The sequence below is a fragment of the Rhipicephalus microplus genome, unplaced genomic scaffold, assembly GCF_043290135.1.
Source record: "Rhipicephalus microplus isolate Deutch F79 unplaced genomic scaffold, USDA_Rmic scaffold_28, whole genome shotgun sequence".
Taxonomy (NCBI): Eukaryota; Metazoa; Arthropoda; class Arachnida; order Ixodida; family Ixodidae; genus Rhipicephalus; species Rhipicephalus microplus.
In genome coordinates, this window is record NW_027464601.1 from 2,726,157 (window position 1) to 2,751,185 (window position 25,029).

The 25,029-nt window shown below is 43.2% G+C and overlaps 1 protein-coding gene across 4 annotated transcripts in view; it reads left to right on the top strand.

Moving 5' to 3' along the window:
• Window positions 1-20,432, top strand: part of LOC142786693 (uncharacterized) — a 42,850-nt gene extending 22,418 nt beyond the window's left edge. For 2 of the 4 annotated variants that reach the window (XM_075884329.1, XM_075884328.1), the window contains exons 2-4: window positions 13,863-13,936; window positions 16,431-16,764; window positions 19,967-20,432. In XM_075884329.1, the coding sequence (XP_075740444.1) occupies window positions 13,863-13,936; window positions 16,431-16,764; window positions 19,967-20,339 (781 nt within the window). In that variant the 3' untranslated portion in view covers window positions 20,340-20,432. The remainder of the gene's footprint in view (window positions 1-13,862; window positions 13,937-16,430; window positions 16,765-19,966) is intronic. The other 2 variants (XM_075884327.1, XM_075884326.1) reach the window with 2 other exon arrangements.
• The last annotated feature ends 4,597 nt before the right edge of the window (window positions 20,433-25,029 follow it).

Sequence of the window (25,029 nt, forward strand, 5' to 3'; positions counted from 1 at the left end):
GGCATACACCCTTCGTGCTGCACCGTTGGGCATTGTCGGCTTATAAAACGAATAATTTCTCGATGAATACACTAACAAACAGCTGCTTGTTATAGAATATGCCCCTTCGCACTTTTATACCGTTCGGTTGCGCTGAGAATACGGCATAAGTTTACTTGTGCTGCTTGTTTATATAGACACAGAATGACTTGTTATAGTCTAATCCCTGAACGCGATGTGTTAAGGTACACGGGAAAGCACTTTTCTTTGCCCCACGTAACGACATCTGAGAAGTTTTATGGGACTGTTGCTCCAGCATCTAATTCGCTAGAAGACCACATAAACTAAGTCCTTCGGCTAACATCTTAGTTCATAATGTCATGATGCACCTCTTCTTTTTTTACTTTTCTTGCGTTTGTGAACTAACATAACACGCCGAATACCACTGAGTTTTGCAATTTACGTGAGGGTAACAGCCCCTGATACAGACACTTCTCGTGCGTCGTATTGTTTTCTTATGACGCAAACAACACTGCGCTTTAAGATCATCAAGCCTTTGTCAGCTTGCCTAGCCCAGTAGGAAAGTGATGCTTTACGCTCGCACGCGGCCACCGTAAATGCGACGGCAGTTAGACGACCAGGCTGAGCCATAAATAAGTGTTAACCATGCCTGTAGAAAGCGCTCTTCTGCCACGGGAGCTTCCTTCGGCATCCCACTACGACGCCGTTTCAAAGCTGTAAAACGGGGCGTTCACCGAGCATGCTATGGTGGGGAACATTCAGACAATATCGCGCCTCCCCCTTGCCCTTCCACACTTCTGCACTCTAGCTTTACACACACAAAATTCCTACAATGCATAGTTTGGCACCCCTTAATTTTAGCGCACCCTTAGCTCTCTGTGAGGCTATTGTGCTCCTTGCAAAGCTTAGGCACTGTTCGATTGGATATCTATGTTCATTAAACTATACAACCTGTAATGAACACAACGCCGGTAAGTAACGGTCACATTCGTTAGGATAAAAAGAATGTGCCGGTTGCATGCTTATGGCCGAGAATAATTACTCAACATATTGCGCAAGGCGTACTCTCTCTCTCTCTTTCATTTCAAGAACTTTTGTTCCAATACCCTGTGCATTCACCCCCGAAAAAGAGTGTACAAGGAGTCCATGATGTGTTTTTATTGCACGGCTGTGCAAACTTTTGCACAACTAACTTTCATGAAGCAAACTAGAAAACAAAGGTCTGCCCGTGCTGTAAAACAGCTGTATGCATGCGCTGCAATTCAAAGCGATAAAAAATCTGTCACTCGCGCGAGTCTTCCTGTATACAAGCATATGTTGCCATGTGGTTTTTCCTTTATAATTAGCTTCATGACAGCTTTAAAATTTGGCCCTACAAATAATATTTGACAGCTTTCTTTTTGAATACATTCAATGTTATGAGGCAGAATTATTTTTTGATTCATCGGGTATGTTACGACTCATGCATCGCGCTGGGGATCTGTGAAAATGCTATCGCATCTCGCAGCTTTCTCAAGCTGTAGAGTTCCTTGTACTGACACAAAGACAGCAAAAACAGATATGCGTATATGTCACGTTACACGCTACACCTGCATTACGTCCAAAACGAGCAACAACAGTAATATTCCAAATGGCACACGAAAGTAGTATACCTACGTCTGGTGCAATATATGACTATACTATGTGTACATAGCATCACACAGAAAAAACAATAACCATAAAAATTCTATAAGCAGTGTTCGTGTGAACATTTTTGCAACTAAAGCCAAGTGAATGCACATGTGTAGGTTCCTACCCTTCCTTTACAGATAACGCACTATTGTCCACACATTACACGTGACACGTTATTTATACTCTATATACTCCGATATAGGGCTTGACGTACGTAGTGAAGCGATAAAAAATTAAGAATGCACCTGTTTGATACAGTACAACAATTGGTATGGCGCGAACTCAATTTCATCATAGAAACACGAGAGTGGGATAGATATTTCAGCAGTGTGTGTACTATATAGACAGGCAAGTTCGTTTCATGCGTGTGTTTTCTACAACAGACCGATTCTTGTCGGTATAAATGTACTAGACGGTACTTTGTTCAGGAAATATGATGACAGACACTGCTTCAATGCGTTTTGAGGGAGCTCGCTGATGTCCTCGCCATGGTGGTCTAGTGACTAAGGTACTCGGCTGCTGACCCGCAGGTCGCGGGATCAAACCCCGGCTGCAGTGGCTGCATTTTGGATGGAGGCGAAAATGCTGTAGGCCCGTGTGCTCAGCTTTGGGTGCACGTTAAAGAACCGCAGGTGCTCGAAATTTCTGCAGCCCTCCAATATGGCGTGTCTCGTATACACATGGTAGTTTTCGGACGTTAAACCCCACATACCAATCGGATCTCGCTGAAGTATATACTAAAATAGAATGGCATCTCTGATGTATATAGGACTTCCAGCAGCAAAAATAGGTTATTCATTGAATCTATAGGTTGCATATCAATGAAACAAGCACATTCACGCAGACTTACAAACTTCCTTTCCGCCTGCTCTCATTTTACGGCATGAAATGATTCGGTATTTAAAGACAGATGTTCTTAGCATACGCGTGCCTATGCATCACTCAGAGTGTGCAAAAATCTCACTCCTCCTCGCAATCTCCTCGTTTCTTAGTTCCTCAAAACACATTAACCACGTCAGCCTTAAGCACTAGAGCCTATCATGACTTTGCGCTACTTCTATACGCTGTTATCGCCGCTTGCGCAGTTGTAAACACACCAAATAAAGTGTGATCGGTTGATTGCGGACGATATTCATGCGAGACAAGAAATAACGGATGGACGCCCGCATGACGAAGCAGTGCAGAAGACAAGTAACATTTGAATTTTCATGTATATGGATCAATCGAGGAGATGTACACTATCGACGTTATGGGAACTACTGTCTGCCTCAGAGAAGTGATCAAGAAGGTCCAGAATAATTGGCAGAGAATATGGCGCTCGTTTTTGTTATGTATTTTGAGAGCCTGGTGAGTGGCCCTTTAAAGTACATTCCAAAACATAACCTGGAACTGCTGAATTTTGTGTCGTCAATTCACACTCGCCTATATCATGCTGGGGCTATAGCGCAACGATATTGATAGACAGCTAATGTAACGTTGCACATTATACGCAGCTAAGCCATGCGGAGTTGGTACGTACACTTCTGAGGTCAAAATAAATGATATCGTATTGTACAGAAAATGAAATATCCAAGAAGTACATCGTACTAAATTGTGATAAACGACTGTGTTCTAGTCAGACTTTTAGTAACTATGCTCATCAAAAGAGCGTAACTGGTACAAAATGCTCTTGCGCATACAATGCATCAAATACCCACAAGCATCAAATACACCCCCTTTTTATGTGGTCCCACGTGAGGTGGAAGAAATATTAGGTTAAACTTAGCTTCAATTGGGAAGAAATGGAGATAAAATTAAAGAAAAGTGGCGATGTTAACTAGACTACGTGCAGTTTGCTGCCCGACACGTTGGGAGAGGGGAATATTTTCTTTTTGTCTCTTTACGCTTCAGACTTGCGAATGACAATGCCGCGCTTCAAAGTCAAAGCAGGGCATTGACCTGGATTTCGGCCGAAGGAAAAAAAGTTATGTCACAAGCACGAACGGTGCTGTCCCTAACGACAATGGCACAAGGGCGATGACGCAAGATACTTTGTTACTTAGCTTCAAATATTCACATTCGTCAGAGCCTCACACAGCGGAACTTCAAGTATCAAGCAAATAGGCTGCACTGTGACATAACAGACACAATATTTTGCCAGTTCAACACGTATGGTCAGCTGGGACTTGCGCAAATGCTTAACCTGCCTGTAAAGCGAAGACCCGGGGACATATTAGGGTTATAGCTGTATATAATAATTGTGCATAAGTGCTTCCCGAAATACAAACTAAACTAACCAGAAGTACAAATGTGTTCTGCGCTTCTACAAAATTGATTCTCGTGATCGAATCATAAATTGCTCATAATAGCAGTTATAGTGAAATAAGAGTTGAAACAAAACTTTTGTATTTATTTATATTCACGTAGCAAAAATTTCGGACACTCCACGCAAAAAATTTTGATGGAAGCGTGACCATATATGCCGTCGTCGTAAGTCTAGTTTGATCTAATATGAAAATCTTGTAAGGGAAAATGTGTAGTGAAGTAATTGCTTTATCATCCATTTGTACCCGGTAAAGCAACATATCTCCTTATTTCACAAAGATAACTTGCTGAAGTGAAGCGGTCCTCTTTGTTTGTCTGTCATAAAACTATTTATAGCTGCCACAATTTTTTTTTCGTCTAGATAGGTTGTTTTTCAGACTTTCGGCAGTAACGACTACGCGATTCCCGGAGTGAACCCAAACCTTTCCCCCAACCAGTGACCCAAGAAACCTGAGCTCCTTAAATGTCGTTGCCTTTGAACGTGATAATTCGAGTGAAATAGACTATTCAAGGAAGCCTGACATGATTGCCCTCATAAAGAGCATATCTCGTAAACGATTTTTGAGCTGGAGAAGCTGATGCCTTCCACGTTACCAACATTTACCCTCTTTGGCATTGATTTTAGGGGGTGGCGTAAACGTAGATGGGAAATTAAAAGATGGGCACAATTTATGAAAATGAGTATGCTTATACCACTGGTGTACCAGCCAAATGCGCACAATGATTCGTTTCATGCGCAAATGAGTTCTTCTGAGACCAGCAAGGTGGCGGAAGGGCTAAGAAAAGGAAAGTAGCCAACCACTCGTGTGTAACACGAAAGGAATCCGAACAGGTACTTGTGGCTTCGTGCAACACATGAGTGGTTGCCTACTTTCCCATTTCTAAATCAATTGTTATGTGTTAGATATTATTTACTATTGAATATTCGCTAGACATATCGGAAACCACATCTACATACTTCATTGTTCCTAGCGCACGTCAAAAGCAAACTGCAGTGAACTACTTTGACCGCACTCAAGAAACAGGCGTCTGTGTAGTGTGCTAATAAAATATTTCTCTTCTGTAACAAAGAGCTCGTCCCTTATGAACACAAAGATATGTCATTCGACTTCAGTGGATTATGAACTATTTGAGCCTTTTTCCGTTCTACGCTATATAAAACACCTCATATTGAATATACACATTATTCATCTAGTTGGCAAAGAAATTTATTTTATTCCGCACATTAACAATTCGCGCATGATGACACCTTCATTGTTTTCATATTCAGTGTGCGAAGTTTTTTCAGAGCCAACTAGTGGCGCCAGCCTTGAAATATTATGCTTATATAAGCACCGTTGGCTAAATTGGGCATCCAGTTGACTAAATTAGGCATGCTGCACGTGACTTTATTTGGCTCTAACATGCCACAAGGATGGCGCTTATGAACGTAACGAATCAAAATTTTCTGACTGCAATATTTAACGATGTGTATGAATTAGATGACTTGCATTGCATGGGCAGAGTGTCATCGAGGAGAACTAAGAGACAATATTGTCAAGAAAAGTCAAGTCCTCAACAGTGCTAGACGGTAACCTATTACAAGCCACATAAAAACTTTATTGGTATTTACAGGCTGTACTGTTATCCTCTAAATATCAATCGTTATCCTTCTGAGGACTCATATTTGAGAAAGCACCAAGAGAGTTTGAGGAAGCACCAAGAGCATCATGATATCTGAGGAAGCACCAAGGAGTTGTCACAGTGTACATTAAAATTTACCAGGTGCGCAATGCAACGACAACTTTAAAGGAAGCAACCTACCCAGGCAACTCTATGCAGTAGCTGATAATATAGATATTGGGTGAGTGGCGTGGGGTGCTAATATAAGTTCATGAGACTCGTCGTCAGAGGAGCCCTGCAAGTGCGAAAGCGAGGCTTCTCCTTTCATCTGTTGCATGAAGCCGGGTGACGTCACATTGTTGCCATAGAATAGCAATGTGAAAGCTCCATTAATAGAAGGCCAAGACCACTGCTGCGGAAACCCTGTTGCTTAACGCCCCGCGACAATCGAAGCGAGGTAAAAAATAGATACGTAAACAAAGCACGTAGTCTACCTCAGACCAGAGCACTGTGAACCCAGCTCACCCGCTGATCGCGTGTATTGCTGCCTTTCAATGAGGCGGCAACAATGCACCTCTCCGCATCGTTCAGCTGGGCGGGTGAGTCCCCACCCCGCCACAGGGAGCTTTCTCCACATGAATGGCCGTCTTTAATGCCCCCTCCTGGTCCACCGCTTCTCAGGCTTCGACCTTCCGCAATGGCTGGTGATGCAGGAAAAATAACGCATAAAGAATATAGAGGTCATTCTGAACCATATTACTTCCTTTCTCTTGAGGAGTAACTTGCCTATATGTATTCTCTCGATTTCAATTTTTCTTTGGTTTGTTTTTGTGCTCCCTACTTGATGTTTCGTAAAGCTATGCTGATAGAGTTTTCTTTCACCTCGATTGGCCTGCGATGCTGTGCTTAGACTGAGTCACCAGGTCTTACCGAAATAGGCTTTTTTTGGCACTGAGCTAGACATGCTAAAAACCAAAAATCACGCGTTTAAGGTAGGAAACGTCTGTTTCAACACATGCGATGATTCGATATGGCTCATAACGCTAGACTTGCAATATTCTTGCTAGGAACAACTATTTAACAAATATGTTTTAAATGTGAAGCAATTCTTAGCGAACTTCGGCGACTTTGAGCGTATCTATCTCTCTATCTATCTATCTATCTATCTATCTATCTATCTATCTATCTATCTAGGAACCTATCTATCTATCTATCTATCTATCTATCTATCTATCTATCTATCTATCTAACTAGCCGCTTACGTTTGGTGCTCTCGTGGTCACTCAATTAACTTGATGTGAATCAAAAGTAGCATGGGAGGGTAAGATGGTTTGAGATATCTGAGGCATGGGCTAAGACATGAATATTGTCACAATCCTGCCAGATACGACGTCAAACACTTCCCGTCAGGTAGTGGCACATACCCACAAATGGGTATGTGCCGCTGGTATGCGGGTATGTGCCACGAATGATTGACACTTAGAATCTACCCAGGAACGACGAGAGCACACATGGGACACGTTAACACTCGAGCGTTAAGAAATACTTGACATTGGTAGCTTCAACAGGAGTAATGCAAAGAATAAACGCCAATGGTAACGAGAAGCTGCCATTGGAAGCGTTGACCTCCCGACGAATGCCGATAACAATCTTCAGTGTCCCGACAGGAATCGAACCCAAGTATTCTGCGTGGCAGTCAAGCATTCTACAACAGAGCTATACCCCAGGTCTCGGAACTACTTTTCAAATATACTCTAGTCTTCCTGAAACGTCAATAGTGGTTGCAGTGCTCCTTACCCAATTTTATAAACATTACATATGTACTCCTTTGTTACAGCCGTCATGTCGGGTTAACGTATATTGTGGGTAAGTGTCATGCACTGAAGCTGATTTAGGAACAGTGTCTGCAGGGACAGCATCTTCGCGAGTATCAGCGCTTCATATCAGCTTCTGGTGTTGCTAACACGCATGTTCCAGTTGACATCGTTGCACAAGACCAAACAACTGGTTATATAAACATCTGCAACTCTTCAACATATGTCTGTGCGTGCAACATTTGTACATATACTTAGCGTAATTTCATGACGTATCACTCTATAAAAAATTGCAACACGGTCACCTTCCTTCCGCATGCTTCGCATAACGTGGATTTCAGGTACATGGGATTTGCCGAATTTTTTTTCCTACGGTTGTTTTTGCTACATGTTCCAGCATCATGCTGTTAGCATGCAATTTCGAATGTCCTTCATGTTTTATATCCACTATATTTTCTCACAAAACATCCGTTTGGATAGCAAGATATTCATTTAGAGTGCCTGTACAACAGATTCATTTACTTGTAAATAAGTTCACCTGTATGCCACACACGTTTTCACTGTAACTTTTGAAGTTAAACCTCTGTGTCGCGACTTTCCGCAGTGGAGCAGTACAAGACTCATCATAAAAATGTAACAAGGAATTCTCGCTAGCTGGAACGTGAATATTTCTAAAAAAACTACAAATAAATAGCTAGCATTTCGAACGCATCAAGCGTTCGTGGATGTTAGAGACCAAATGCTGAATTTCTCGGTGTATTTCAATATGTGCGCACAAAAGAAAATCCCTGTGTTTGTGTGTTTGTGTTGGGTGTGTGTGTATGTGTTGTGTGTGTGTATATGTGTGTGTGGTGTGTGTGTGGTGTGTGTGTGCGTGTGTGTATGTGTGTTATGTGTATGTGTGTGTGTGTGCGTGTATGTGTGTGTGTGCGTGTGTGTGTATGTGTGTTGTGTGTGTGTGTGTGTATGAGTGTTGTGTGTGTATGTGTTTGTGTGTGCGTGGGTGCGTGCGTGCGTGCGAGCGCGCACAATGATTTTATTTTTAGAAGCTGAATTCTCGGCAGCTTCATTCTCATTATGACGGCAAGGTGGGCGTACTGGCACCAAAGTATTCCCTGACGCATGAACTGGCCGGTCACTGGAGGGGCCGTGATGGCTAAGGTCTCCTTTGATTACGGCAGCACTCCGCAGTGAATACAGCGGCGCGTGGTTGAACGCGGGCCACAGTGACCGTTGCCCAGCGAAACACGAAATAGACGGGTGGGTGGTGAACTAGGCTTATCAATATTTAAGCACCCTGTCTCGTTTTCATCGGAAATTCTGTGCTTCAGACGTTCTCATGCATGAACGTCTCAGGGGGATGGATTCTCTCTTGAACAACTCTTGCGTCAAGCGCACAATGTTTTTTGCTCTCATAGAAGCTTCGCCGTACTCGTACCGCTTTTGCCTCAGAAATATTGCCCATCAGAGAGATCATGCGCTCCAGCTGAACTTCATCAGCTCATGGGGCTTTGTTCCGCCGTTTTTGTCGTTAATTATTGTGCAATGTTTGCATGGTTCACCTTGTTCATAGGGCAGAAAAGAGGCAGACCAAGTACTCGCAAAAAAAGTCGCTACCTTGAGGCCGTTAATTTAGACGAATTTCTGAACCCCTTAGCACTACATCAGTATTACCGAAGCTGCCGTCAAGTCGCGAAACTTGCGGTCAAAGCAAAATTGCATCCGACTGTGCCTCCTCATGTTCGTTCAGGGCACTGTATTGACTTTCACTTCCCTAAAGGAAAAATATTGTGGTCAATGTTAAACTTATTAGACAACAAAGCACATCATCTCGTGTAAAAGAACATGTTGAACGTTGTCGTTCTCCGCTATTAGCCGAACGGCGTTGTGCACACAGGGAAACGGCGACGTAATATTTTGAAGAGGTGTTGCAACTACACTAATTTTGTTTTTCTAGGAATATTGCTATATTTCTTTTACAAGTGATAAATTGACTAACAAACTAAGTGAATACACATAAATAAGAAATCAGCAGCTAATTGAAAGCCATCCCATAAGTGTACGGTATCTTTCCAGCAAGCGTGAAAGTGACAGGCGCCCACGTAACCTGACGGTACTCTTTCCCTCCCCTTTCTTTCATTTTCTCCCTTCAACCCTTTTTCCTCAGTGCAGGGTAGCAAAATGCTCGTCTCGTTGACCTTTCTTGCATGCTTGCTTGTTCCTTTCTTTTGTGGCTCTCACCCACTAAGGGAAATTAGCCAAGAAGCCGGCGGTTAATGCAAGTAAATACCTATAGATTTTCTAGCTTAGGGGAATATGATTACTGTGTTTTGACTGTGAAGTTAATTTGGCGCAATGTCAGAAAAAAAAAGAAAAAAGGGGGGGGGAGAAATAATAGAATTTGTTGAATATCTGTGGTGGAATCATTATATGAAATTCTCCTGAAAGTTGAATCATTGCAGTGTATCAGCTAAATAATAAGTGGTAGTGTGACTAGTAAAATTCGACAGCTGATCGCTGACTCAGCAAGGTAATCTTCTTGTGTTATATATGAATTCGCAGAGAGCCCCGCAGATGTTTTTGTCGCTGTGTCCCAATGAAATGGCCCCAAAAGACAAAATATTGGGAGTATTAGGTGATATTCCTAATTTTCTGAATAAAATTTCGAAGCAGTTTTTTCTTTGATTTTTGAATCGGTGACATGTGATAAGAAAATGGTTGATATGTTCAGGTTCGCTACAGCTTGAGCACAGAGGGGATGGCACCAGACCAGACCTGTTTAAGTAGAAATTAAGAGGTGGTACACGTCAACGTAATTTTGTTACCAAGACTTCCAATTTACGCGTGGGACACCATTTATTATTCCATGTGAAGTGCAGGTGCGAGAAATCTGGATTCGGTATCATGGTTTTTGATGAGTGTTCAAGAAGGGAAAGTTTTCTAAACCTCGCTGCTGTTACATAAGCTGTAGGAGGCATGATTGGCACAATCGGAAGATCAAGAGATGTTCGCGCAAGTTTGTCAGCCATCTCGTTTATAAATATACTACGATGGCCTGGCACCCATATCATTCGCACTAGACGAATGTTTGCTGGGATTAATGATTTAAAAGTCTCTAGTACTGCTGATGTCGACGACGATGATAAGAATGAACAGACGGAATACGAGTCAGTCACTATCACAGCTGTGGAATGAGTCACAGGAAGTTTACGAATAGCTAGTATAACGACCGTTAATTCCGCTTCGAATATTGGTGTATAATCTGGGAGGCGTAATGAAAATGACCAGAATAATGAGAGAGAAAAAATACCCACACCTGCCTTCTCGCCACTCATAGATGCATCCGTTGCAATTACTGTATTAGTACCTAATTGAGACAGGTGTTGTTCTAATAAACCAATCAAATATTTAGAGGGCAAGTGTTTAGCGTTCATGGGGAAGATATTGTCAAATTCTATTTGGACTTGGCCGATTGGTTTGACAGATGGTGTGATCTCGAATATATTAACATTTAAAGCATCTAGAAGTGTTTGAACAAATAGCACTTGGGGTTTATATACACGGGACCAATGCTCATTGAAAAAGACACCTGCCTTTCATTTCTTCCCTTCCTCCTCGTCCTTCTCCAGTGGGAGCATTACAGTGCATGCTATCATTCCAATGCAATCATTCCGTTATATCATTCCAATAGCGATTGCGTTTGCACAATCGGAAATAACTTTCTCTTTATATTACGCTGCTCTTTTCCTTGCACTTTCAAGGAGGATGATGCTTGAAGATCTATGCCCACCATGTATGCGCGTTATACGATCGGATAGAGGAGAAATGGTCAGGCAGCTCCGCGGCGGTGGTCTAGTGGCTAAGGTACTCGGCTGCTGACCCGCAGGTCGCAGTATCGAATCCCGGCTGTGGCGGCTGCATTTCCGATGGAGGCGGAAATGTTGTAGGCCCGTGTGCTCAGATTCGGGTGCACGTTAAAGAACTCCAGGTGGTCAAAATTTCCGGAGCCCTCCACTACGGCGTCTCTCATAATCATATAGTGGTTTTAGGACGATAAATCCCACATATCAATCAACAAGAAACGATCAGGCAGGATGGAAGGTGCTCGAGGAGGGATATCCGGGTCTTGCCGGTACACAAGTTTCCCAGAAGGAGATTTCAATTCCATTGAGGTGGAGTGCAGAGTGCCGAAGAGGCGTCACTGCGTAGAACAGCAACTCTGCTAAGATTTTCGGGACAACTTGGTTTCACGATGTAGCTCGTTCGCTAAGGAGGTCCCACTAACGCGGAGAAAGAAAGGGAGGAAGTAAAAGGCTTCCAGTACCGCAGCAAAAGAGTGTGTGTGGACGTATATAGAAAATGGCAAATAGAGGACCCACGATTGCCGCATCCCTGCTATTAGCCTCGCTCGTGCCGATCGTTCCACTGATTGCCCAAGGATGTCCTTGAAAGAGCTGGGGTGTAGCTGTTTCGTGTTTTCACAAACATTAGGCTATTCTGTTTATCTTACACCCGCGATTTGTACAACAGCCACCGCTGATTCGGTGCTGACACACAGGAAATATTCGTGCGGATGACATTGCCGCTTTTAAATATCGAAGGCCGAGTTGGCCAACATATTTTTGCATAAAAAGACTTGTTCAAGTGCAAATAAATGCAGTTTTAAGTCAACAATTGTCTGTTTTTTGTGAGTCTGCTATGATATTCACCTGAATTGCACTGTAGCCTATCCAATATTATTATAGTGCCACTTTCAGGAGCGCGTTTCTGCATTAGGCGGCGTCCGTGTTGCCGTCACTTTATATGGCGTACCTGTTATACATGAAAACAAAAACTGGAATGAATGAAAATTGACTCAGGGCTCACCGACTATCAGACTAGTATTTGACCACAGAGACGCTGGTCCTTCATATTCTTTCCCAAAATGACCATATACACTGGCCATGTCACGCAAATAATCGTGTTAACCTATGTAACATAGCGTGGTAGAAGATCAAAAAGACAACATGTTTCACACAACTCCAATTCGGCAACGAGTAGGCGGCTTAATGCGTCCCACCAACAGCTACCTGATCAGCCATGAGTGGTCACCATCACCAGCCACATTGAGCATCAAAAAGTGCACACAATATCGTTCAGATATGTAGTGCGCACCTCGATTATCCAAAGAAAGACAAAAATCGAATTCGATTGGATTTAATTATTTCTAATATTATCTCCTTGGGAGCCTCCTCATCTGGTCAGTGTCACCCAGAGTTATTCAATCATTGAATAACTCTGGGTCAGCGGAATATCTGATCTGCTGTACAAATATTCTTAGTCAAAACAAGGCGCTTTTGATTGCACATCTCTCAGTTAGTAAACTTTTAATACTTCTAGCTATCTTAAAATTCATTAGATTTAATAGTCTTATGTGATCCACTATCTCAATATTCGTTTCTTGGCCAATCCCCCAGAGTGGGTGTGAGCCATTAGTTTAGGTCATCAACATCATCATCACCATCATCATCATCAATGAGTGCTGTACTGCTTCACAAAATGTATGATTTAAAACGTGGTCGATAACTTGCGGAAAGTGAAAACTTTTAACACAAGCAGCCTTGCTCCGACTCAAAGCTGCGCAGAATTCGCATTATGGCAGGATTGCATTTGTCTGTATATCTCTCCTAAAAATGCAGACAGTTGATACCGATGTTGGCGTGGTAGTCGTGTATGAAAAGCTTTGTGAACATTCTCAGGCTGCCCCAGTTTATCACAGCTTTCTGTGGCAGTCACGTGCACCGAAGGGACATGCATTGACTATGCCTGCGTTGCGACTGCAGCCATCCCTCGTTCGTAACACGCACCTGTCGCCTTTCCGAGATGATTAGAGCAGGATGTCCACAAATCTATTGGTAAACAATGGTAAGCATACCAAAACTGAAAGCCCTGTTGTCTTGCTTTCGTTTCAAATAAAATTATGCGCATGTTCGTTCTGTGCTAAACTTTTTTTTGACACGGGGGAGACATTGCACATTCTAAAACTTGCTTCTCTGACATTTTTTACCCCGTCAGAGAGGATGACGAATGCTAATGCGACGATCTCGTGTTCCGTATGGGATTGTAAAGACGACTACTGTTTTTCATATTAGTGTTTAATTACAGTGCGTGCATTGTACGGACCCTGCTGCTCGTTTATATTTCAAGGCATATTATAGTAAAGCATAGGCATCGCCATAGATATTACTGCACACGAGCCTCTCGTGGCACAGCACTTATAAGCTGGAAGAGGAAGAAGTAGAAATAGGTTATGGCGTCTCGCTCGGAGAGAAGACGCCCCGTAGTTTTCGGCTGCGCTATTTTCTTAAATCGCGAACGACGGCCTTCCACATCCAACCAAGAGGATTCAGTATGTCGATTTAACAAAGTGCGATGTGGAAACCCTGACCCCGTCAGAAGTGACATGCTCAGACAGGACTTGTCTCCACTCAGGTCGGCGCCTGCAGCTGAGACGCCGAATCTGGAACGCATCGCTTTCTTGAAGAGGAACGTCAAAGGCCAGAAAGGTGAAACATCGCTATTTTTGGAGAAAGAAGCGTAGATAGAACATCTCTTTTTCTTTGTTTAACACGGTGATATTGATGTTTAACAGTTTAACAGGCAATGGTGTCAAAGAGAGTTTAGGGTATGTGATGTCGTAAGAAGTAGTTGTAAAGTAATTGTGAAGAAAGAGAAGTGCGCTAAATATTTTTTTGCCGCCGGCCAGGACCAACAAGATACCTTCGAAAAGCGTGCCCGATGCTGCACCATTGAGCTACCGGGGTGGTCATCACTCCATCCGCTTTTATAATGTATATATGTCCATTTAAACGTGGGAGCGTCAGTCAGGGCAGCCAGTTGCAAATTCGGGGAGTGGGAAACACTCTTTTTTTGCAGGTTTGCGTCACGTTGCACGTGATCTTAGCACAAGTTGGCATATTACCAATTATCTCTCGCATAATACCTGAAAGAATGACGTCTGTCAGAACTAGGCTCTCACTGTGAGTGAAGGAAAAAAGTTTGAACTTGGAGGCTTGTTTTCTTTCACGGGCACAATAATATTGAGTGCTAACAAGTAATGATGCCAAGAAAAGAAGAGGGGATGTTATTAGTAAAAATTGTTCTGTAAATGCGAAGGAAGTGGAAGCAAATATAATTGCCGGCGGTAGGCTGTCATCTCCTTCATAAAACAACATCATTGGCAGTTTTTCATAGGTAGTGGTTTTATGTATGTATGTATGTATGTATGTATGTATGTATGTATGTATGTATGTATGTATTAATGAATGAATAAATGAATGAATGCATGCATGTATGTATGTATGTATGTATGTATGTATGTATGTATGTATATAGGTATGTGTGAATGAATGAATGAATGCATGCATGCATGCATGCATGTATGTATGTATGTATGTATGTATGTATGTATGTATGTATGTATGTATGTATGTATGTATGTATGTATGTATGTATGTATGTAATACGAGCCTGTGTTTCATGATGCATTTCCTGCATTCGGTATTGTTACATGGTACTCAAGTTAAAAGATCAACAAACGTGAAAGCGATGCCTTAGTGCCACCGTTGTGGTCGGGCATGCCCAGGAGTTGGCGTTAGACTGTTTAGTTAGTCACTTACTCATGATTAAAAATAGCCCAAGAATAGTAGTGCAAAATGAGCGAGTCTACAGAACAAGCGCATCACACTTTTTTGTGCTAGTTCTTCATCATGAACTGGATTCACGTAAATAAGCAAGCTGTAACCAGATATCACTTCAGAAGACAAAACAGCGCGTGCGCGATCCATACTAGTGGCGAAGCGGACTCTTTTTGGCGTTGAAGCACTGGATCTGTTCGCCTTGCTCTTGCGCACATCTTCCCGAACATTGCATTGAAAAATTATTTGCAGTACCATGAAAAGCTCCGACACCCTCCTATACAATGCAGAAGCACATGTCGGTTCTGGAAGCAACAAGACAAATCCGACTGACAAAAACTTAGAAAGTTAAGATTTAGACTTTCAAATATAGTAATACAATACAATACAATGCAAAAATGCTAATATTACCAATGGAGGTCACAAAGTGAAAACTGTCAGGGGGACCTGCTGTTGAAAAAAGCACAAATAACGTAAACACATTCACATCTAAGAAAAAGGAAGATTTTTTTTTCTATATACCAAACTAGCACTTCTTAAATTAGTTACTTGGCATAAGGTAGAACATAAAGTAACATCAATTGACAGAGCGCTGCTTCGCCAATCTGAAACCACGAGTCGTTTTTGAAGCCTCTCTTATGAGCTTTGCAATCAAAGTTAGAGGCCAAAATGGGACTGACTTGAGGCGCAGCTCTCATAGGTGGTGTGGTATCAACTTCACATTAGCTGGAAAGGTAGGCCCTTCCTGACGCGTCGTTAGAACTACACCACAAACGTTCTAGTGTTTTTTTGTCATCGCAAAGCGAGAGTCGTTTTCAATATCATATTTCTTCACGAGATTTGACTCTCCTAGTCTACTTTTTTATTTATTTACGGTGGGGTGCTCAGTCACCGCCAAAAGAAAGAGCATCATTTACATTTACCGAAATACTGGAGCACATATACATTGGTGCTCATGTGCAGTGAAATATTAAATACCCTGGGGCAGGCTGGTATGCAGCCGCAACTTTGATAATCAAACACCGTTTTTTCTTTCGTCTAGTGTCGCGCTTTGATTCAGTAGCTTCAACATCACCATGTCCAGGAAGAGCTTCAAGAGTTGTGCAGATGAATGAGGCGTTCCTCTCAAGCTGTTACCCCAGAAGCTGAAAAAGAAACAGTTCGATAGATACTCGCGATTGCAATGTAGATCCATTGAATATTTCCTTACACTTCAACGAATAAACGAGTGATAGAAGGCGCTTCGTGTTCTTCCTTTCCTGGACGGCACTATATCGCCATGTCAAACGTTGCACATATCATTCTTTTGCTGTTCGCTTTTCTCAAGAATAATTTAACTGATATGTGATCTTGCATCTCGTAGCAGGCGGCCCGGAGAAGGAGAAGCCACCATCTGCGGTTCTTACAGTTCCCGAGGCCTCCGAGATCAGTACCCACAAGACAGACACGACGTCCAACGTGTCGCTGACTGTGGGCGCCGTGTCCTCAATAAGTGCCAAGGAGAACGGCCGCTCGGACACCCACGCGTCCGAGTGCAGCAGCCTGGCGCCCTACTGGATACCGGAGCAGATCAAGCACTACTTCCGCCATCGACACTCCCAAGAGGAGGAAGACAGCAGCGGGAAGACTGACGTGGCGCTGCGCGCAATCGGTCTCGAGAGGGAGCTGCCGGCGATAGACGACAGCAGCTCGTCCAGGTTAGTCTCCTGGTTGATAAAAAAGAAACCACATTTCAAAAATGAAGCTTGTTACAATTCAAACACTTCAAAGAGAAAAAACTTCTGCAATCACTGTAGTACATTTGTTGTCAAACCGACGTTCTTACGTGCAAGAGACAAACTGCGGTGTGGCAACCAGTGACAATGTGACTTCCACGCACTAACTGACCATGACGTTCGCACTATATGCATCGTCCTATCCCCCCTCAAATGTTTCTCGGCACCTTACTTGGTATCGCACAAAATTTGAAAGCTCGCGTAGTTGGTTCCCCTTACTTGAAGAAAAGCCGCCAAATTCACAGGACACAAGAAAGAGCCGATCTGTTTGTCTGCCTCTTTCTCGCGTACAATGAATTCGTTGACTTTTATTAGGTAACTTAGTAACGCATCCCATAAGAGATCACGTGATGAATAAATTGTGCGGCGTGGTGTAAAAAGGACATAAATTCTGAACGTAGCGATTTCGAATATACGGGGCGTCACGACAACATCATATGAAAAGGTTATAACATGACGTAGTTGTTCGTAACTTTGTCAGTTCATTTGCAAGCCACGTTTTCGTCATCGAATAAGGCAGACCTACTGAAGCACATAACAACCGCATCACTAAAGTTAGGACAATGATATTGGCATCACTGCGAATGTTGACTAGCCATCTCACTAGCAACAAGAAATGACACTGAAAAAAAAACATGTGCATCAAGAAGGGGCGGAGCGCTGAGATGTTTTTTAAACTTGATTTGTGATTTGTGTCATCTTCGCGTACATGAATTATAACACTCTGCAGCCTTGGGTCTGAAGATCGTAAAGCGCACGACTATACACTTCGCTTGCTTTAAGATATCTAGGTATTTGTCCTGTGTTTTTTATATCTAAACGTTCACAAGAGGTTGCGTCGACAATGGCAGGCGTGCACATGCGTGAAGTCGGTCAAAGTATATGTTTTAGTTCGGCGTCGTATAAAATGAAAACCTGGAGTTGCTCAACGAAAATTCGAAATTGATAATAGGATGCGTACACGATGCGTGCTGGGTGCTTGCTGCACCGAATGACCAGATGCGTGCTGTGCTAAATTGTTTGCTTTACGTGTTTGAGGGAGCGTCAACTATCGATTGCTGTGGCAGACATTCTACAGCGGGATGTAAGTGTAGACGGCTGCCCTGCCGCGGTGGTCTAGTGGCTAAGATACTCGGCTGCTGACCCGCAGGTCGCAGGATGGAATCCCGGCTTCAGTGGCTGCGTTTCTGATGGAGACCGAAATGTTGTAGGCCTGTGTGCTCAGATTTGTGTGCACGTTCAAGAACCCCAGGTGCTCGAAATTTCCGGAGCCCTCCACTACGGCGTCTCTCATATTCATATGGTGGTTTTGGGATGTTGTACTTCACATATCAATCAAGTGTAGGCGGCTAGGGCATTGTCACCAAGTTACCTCTTTGATAGGATGTTCACCTAGAACAGAAGGTTTAGCCTAAAGGCGTTCTGGAACAATGCCTATGCCCGTAGAGATTGCGTAATAGAACTAACAATCATCGCAACTACTCTACTAAATGAACTTAAAGGTACACGCTGAGCTATCCACGACTGTGCCATATAAGCTATACGTGCTTTATTTATCAGCTATATGCATTTATGTATTGCTTAGTGCTTTGCGCTTCTTAGTGAACAAGCCAAGAAAATTATTTCAGTTTGGAGAACTTGTGTGATACCTCGAGCTTCAGAGGACAGATAAATTCAGCAGATTTCTCGTACTTTGGTAATCAATGTTCTGCGAAACATGTGGATGCAAGGTGAAAAAGTTTTAATTTATTGAGTGAGACGTTATTAGGTAGCGCTCAATATATGTACAAATCCACGCACACACATACGTTAAACAGCCGCATACGTTTTATAATAACAGTTGTTTGGCAGCTGCGTAGCGATGCCAACAGTAGCATGTACTGATATTAGCAACATCAGAAGCGTTAAGCTTATATGAGGGGCTGGTGTTTGCGTTGGTGCTTGCTGGTATGGTAGCCATCAACACTGCTACAAAAATCACTCTCAGCGGATGGGGCCTAATTACAATTGACCTTAACCCGACATAACAGCTTTATCATGTGAGTATATATGATGCGCTTATAAAATTTGACAGCCAGTACTGCAACCAGAATGGACGTTTGAGGAATATTGGGGTCTATTTGCAAAGTATTTTCGAGACCTGGCTTGGCTACGTGGTAAAATATTTCTTTGCCACGCTGAACGCTTGGGTACAATTTCTGCTGGGTTACTGACGTTTACTTTTTTTGCATTTGTCTGCTCAACGTGGCCTATGTCAGCTTTTCCTTAACACTCATGTGTTACAATTACTCATGTGTTTTATCACCGATCCTGGGTACATGCAAAATGCGTCATCTGCCTTTTTCTTATTGAGCACATTGTGCGCTCTAAAAGTTAGAACATCGATATAAAATGTGTAAAACCTGTGGCATATACTCGCTTGGCAGTGGCACATGCTAGCCACCGGGTATGTGAATTGTTTTTTTGGAAGTGTTTGATGACGTACACGACAAGATTGCGACAATATTTATGTTGTGACCAGTGGGTCGTATTCGTCACATCTTACCCTCCCGTACTAGGTTAGGTGTACCCCAGGTTAAAGGGGTGATCATAAGAGCATCGGGACAAAGGTGGCTAGATAAAATTATCAATAGATAGATAGATAGGTAGATAGATGGATGGATAGATAGATAGATAGATAGATAGACAGATAGATAGATAGATAGATAGATAGATAGATAGATAGATAGATAGATAGATAGATAGATAGATAGATAGATAGATAGATAGATAGATAGATAGATAGATAGATAGATAGATAGATAGATAGATAGATAGATAGATAGATAGATAGATAGATAGATAGATAGATAGATAGATAGATAGATAGATAGATAGATAGATAGATAGATAGATAGATAGATAGATAGATAGATAGATAGATGCCAAAAGCGCTTGCAGTACGCGAAGGAATGTTTCGCATTTGACACCTGCACTTGCACGCCTCAACCCTTCGTGCGCTAACGACGTTAGGTGTATTTTGCACTCCACACAGCACTATATTGTTTTATTAGCCACTAGCTCGTCCCGTGTTTATGCCTCTGTAAGTGTTATGTGTAGTAAACAACACAACCGCATTTACCAGGTGGGTTCAGCTTGACTGGTGCCGTCATCCTCAGCACGCACTTGCTGCGACGTTGGGCGTCATGACCGGCCTATTGCTGGGCCTGCTGCTGGCAGCAGTCGTGGCCGACGTCCACATCGCGTTGCCTGGATCTCGCTCCCGCGCTGGCCGCCTCGCCTCACCGGGAGACTTCCTGATGCCGAACCAGAAGGTCAACAACAAGCAGGCGGCAACTCCGGAGGACATCATCACGGTGCGGTCACCTGAAGGGGCTGAGGTGACGGCGAGCGCAGGCGTTGAAGACGTGCCGCCCAGTGAAGAAAACGCGACACAGATTCACAGCCCTGCGTTCTTCAGATTGCCGGGCTCCAGCAAATGGGCTGGCCTTCCGTAATAAAGTAGTGTCTGTACACTATATAGGCACTCTACACAAAATTTTAATAGAGTGATTTTAAGAACACCGTAAATAAAAATCGTGTCAAGAATACGTTTGTCTTGTATGCCCGTTTGAGACAGAAAGACGTTGTATGACTGTGTGAGAAATGCATGCTTCAGTTCTTATGCCTTAAAAATGTTGTACCACAACACATATTACAACGTACTACTAGCCATCGTGGTGAACGGTAGTTACGGTGATAGGCTCTTGAGCATAAACAAAAAGGCTGTGATCGTGGTCCCTGCAAATGCTTTCCATCATCATCCTCATCCCCATTATCATGAGCAGCCTGGCTACATCTACCTCATGGCAAATACCTCTCTCATGCTCCTCCGATCCACCCAGTCTTGTGTTTTCTGCTGCCTGTTGTACCTGCAAATACCTAATCTCATCAGCCCACGTTTTCAGGGGCGAAGCTCCTTTTGGCGTCACCCGTTTGTCCTGTTATCCTTTGTAACCAACGGTGGCACATACCCGTTTGTAACCACCGGTAGCACATACCCACCTACTAGGCACATATCCGCATGTTCACATGGTACGAAAAGCGTAGCATGGCATCGTTATCATGCCCTCGGTGTTAACAAAACGCGGACAGCAAAAATGTACACACACACGGACAGACAGATGGACGAACAGACGCACGCACAAACGAACGTACGAACAGGTGCACGTATGGTTGGACGGACGCATGGACGAACGGGCGCACAGACGTAAGCATGAATGATTTGACGGGTGTTTCGCCCCACTCATCATCATTTACTCCGTGGATATGCTGTGATTTTTTTTCTTCTCTTCCTCTTGTGAACAATTAAGAAAAGAAAAGTCAAATTTGTTGAAAACCGAAGAACTTATATTCTTAGAGCTAATGAAAGGAAGAGCAGAAAATATCTCTGCGTTAGGACACATGTCTGCTCTCCACAAAATCTTATGAGCGTCTTTCCTCATGCAGGCACGCAGTCCATCCCCTCCTGTCCACGTAACCGCACACCAATCTCCAGCACACCATATACAGAGCAACGCAATGCTCTTTCGTCCACGCCGCCGTCAAAGGCCGCCCCGTCAAGGCAATATCGGTGGTGGTGGGGCGCGGTCTCAGTCCCCTAGTCACAGCAGGCGATGACTTCTGATGCTTTCCAAAAAAAGCGTCTAGAATGCACACGTAACTTTCAACAAGTGTATTTAAAAGAAAATAGGTATACAACACTTCTCACAAATTTGATTTTTCTTGAAATCCCATCGGTTACAAATAAGGACTAGCGGTTATTCAGCCTACGTGCTCAACCCATGTCCATTTGTTCTCAATAATCGCGATAGCATTGAAGAGATCGTTTTGCAGATGTCCGGTGTCGGCGTCGACGGCGGTGTCTTTGGTTATGAATGAAAAATCATCCGGTGCGTGACCGTAAAATTGAGAAAGATGCAGATAAAACAAAGCTTACAAAATCTGGGCCTGCGTGACGGTAGAGTCCGAGTAGTTTGAGTGGCATGCGACTATTCTACCATAAAGCCACAAAACTGCTTGGAAATTTCGTGAAAACAACCTTCTCTGCTTCGAAATGCAGTCAAATTATCTTGCATGCTTTACAAACGCACGCATCTCGTATGCATGCTTCACAATGCAACTTGTAATATCCCAGTATAATTGTGGTACAAACCTACATTGCGATCGGGCGTCAGAACATATGATTATAATGACTTCATGATTTAAAACAGACCACGAACTACAAAAGGCGCACACATTGTTGCGCCTTTTCTATTAAGCCCACGTATAGAGTGTGCATAGAAACCTTGAAAAGAATTCACGAGGAAAACTGCCGTGATTTAAAACAAGCTACCAATTACACAGAATGAAGCTGTGTGCGAAAGCTTCACTAAAGAGAACAATTTGAACTCAGCACGCACTAGGAATAAGTTATTGCTATTACGTTCAACTCTTAAGGGCATAGCTTAAGCGTACCTTATTTTTTCATTTCAACTATGATAGATACCCTTGACTCTCGTTTGTTCACTAACCCACTCTGCTCTATTCCTGTTTCTTAATGTTACACCTGCCATTTATTTTTGTTCGATCGCTGCATGGTTTGTAGACAATTTAGGCTAACGCTCTTTGTAAACCTCCACGTTCCTGCTCCGTAGGTGAGCGCCCGTATGATGCATCTGTTATACACTTTCCCTTTGAGGGATATATTAGCCGACTGCCATGCGTGATTTGGGAATGCTTGCCGAAAAAGCTTCACCCGATTCTTATTCTTCTAGTTATTTCACTCTCACGACTCGGCTCAGAGGTTAATACTTGACGTAAGTACGCATATTCCTTTACAACTTCCAGTATCTCTTCACCTATCCGAAAGCGCTGGCTCTCCCAAAACACTTTCAAGTTGCTTCAGTTTCATGCTTATTAATTTCTATGCCCAGTATTTTGCCTTCCGTGTCAAGTTTAGTAATTGTCAGCTGTAATTTCTCTCCTCAGTGATTCATCAATTCAATGACATCAATGAATCATGAATTGTTGAGATACACTCCACTTAACCTTATTTTTCGCACCCTACAGTTCTAAAAGCTCCTGTAAACACGTGGTGCATAGCATCGAACGGGCCATGCCTCCCTGCCTTACGCTTGTCTTTATTGGAATTTGCTCGCAATTGCTATGGGTGACTACTGCGCATTCGCTATAGATTTTTACTACTTTATACTTTATATTCGCGACTCCAACTGAGCGCTCGCCACATAGCGGGTGTGCATGGAAACGGCACTAGCACGTTCAACCTTGAAATGAGATGTGTGACCAGGTTGGGCGCGTTGAGAAGTGGCCGAATGGTTCCTTTCTTATTCGTCATGTCGCACGCGCGCCAGCCCTAAAAAAAGAACAAAGCGATGCTAAAGACATTTTCAGTCCGCTGAAACAAGTGGCATTGCGGTTGACAGATGGCAACGTGTCGTTGTATCCCTTCCCAAAGGATGCAGACGACACGAAACGGAGAGCGTCGCAAACCAGAAACTTATGCATCCCAAAGAAGGTGAGGTGTTTATGCAATTTGCTCAGGACGTCCTATTTTCCTTTGTGAGTACACCATTGTTTTGCCTGTGTGCATTCTTATCAATATTCGGGCTTCTCTAAGCGCCGAGTATAGCGTCGTTTACATACTAAAGTACTTTAGGAAACTTGTTGCGTAACATGTGTGACTATAATTTTTGCACATGCTTGTTTTCTGCGCAAGACGTTGTACTACCGATTCCCAAATTAAGCTGCTTTAACCCTTCCCACCAGGCATTTTTGATTTTTGGTATGCGTGTAAATACACACACACAAATACGCGCGCGAAGATCACGAGTGCGTAGCGTACGTGTAGGTATGTTCCCGGGTATATATATTAAGTTCATTGATTCGTAGCGTGCGCAGTGTGCGTGCATATATCTGCTTGCATATCAACTAGTGCAAACACCAACAAGCGACCTTATTTCTTAGAAACCTAGTAGCATGTATCGTTGAACGAAAAGAAAGAAGGGCGTGTATGAGAACTAAAACTACGATTTGTCTTATCTCACAATATACTGAGCAAGGTTGACAAGAAAACAAAGCTCAATGGGATGCATGCAATCGGCAGCGCGAGTCGCAGTATAGTTACCTTTAAAGCATTTAAGGCTTTGCCTGTAGCAATGTAGCAATTAATTGATGGATTTATGGGGTTTAGCATCCAAAAACCACTGTATGATTATGAGAGACGCCGTAGTGGAGGGCTCTGGAAATTTTGACCACCTGGGGTTCTTTATCGTGCACCCAAATCTGAGCACATGGGCCTACAACATTTCCGCCTCCGTCGGAAATGCAGCCGCCACAGCCAGGATTCGATCCCACGACCTGCGGTTCAGCAGCCGAGTACTTTAGCCACTAGACCACCGCGGTGCGGCAATGCAGCTATTCAGCGCAAAAGTGGTAGGACATCTCGGACAGGCCCGATAACAAGATAAGTTACCTTCTTTAACGTCAGGCTCGTTGGAAAGGTCTTAAATGCGAAGCATTTCTTAGCGAACTTCGGCGCCTTTGCGCGTATCTATCTATCTAGCCGCTTACGTTAGGGTGCTCCCGTGGTCACGCCATTTACTTGGCGCGAACGAAAATTAGCACGAGAGGGTCAGGTGATTTGACGAATACGACGCGCTTGTCAATGCATGAATAATGTCACAAACAAGTTGCGTAGGTCATCAAACTTTTCCCGCTAGACAGTGGCACATACCCACAAGCAGGTATGTGCCACTGGTATGCCGGTATGTGCCACTGTTATGCGGGTATGCGCCACAGGTGATTAACACTTGGTTTATACCTAATGAAGCATTTTACTGCAGAGCTACACCAGGTCTCGGAAGTGCTTTTCAAAAAGACGCTAATCTTTGTGAAAAGTTAATAGTGGTTGCAGTTTTGCCTGATAATTTTTACAAACATTACATATGTGCTATTTCGATACAGCCGTCATTTCGGGTTAACGTTAGATATGGTTAGTTGCCATGCGCTGAAGTTGATTTATATAGTAGTGTCCGGGACCAGCATCTTGGCGAGCATCAGCGATTGATACCAGTCTTTGGTAGTGCTAATGCGCATGTTCCAGTTGGCATCGTTGTGCAAGTGCAAACAACTGGTTGTATAAACATC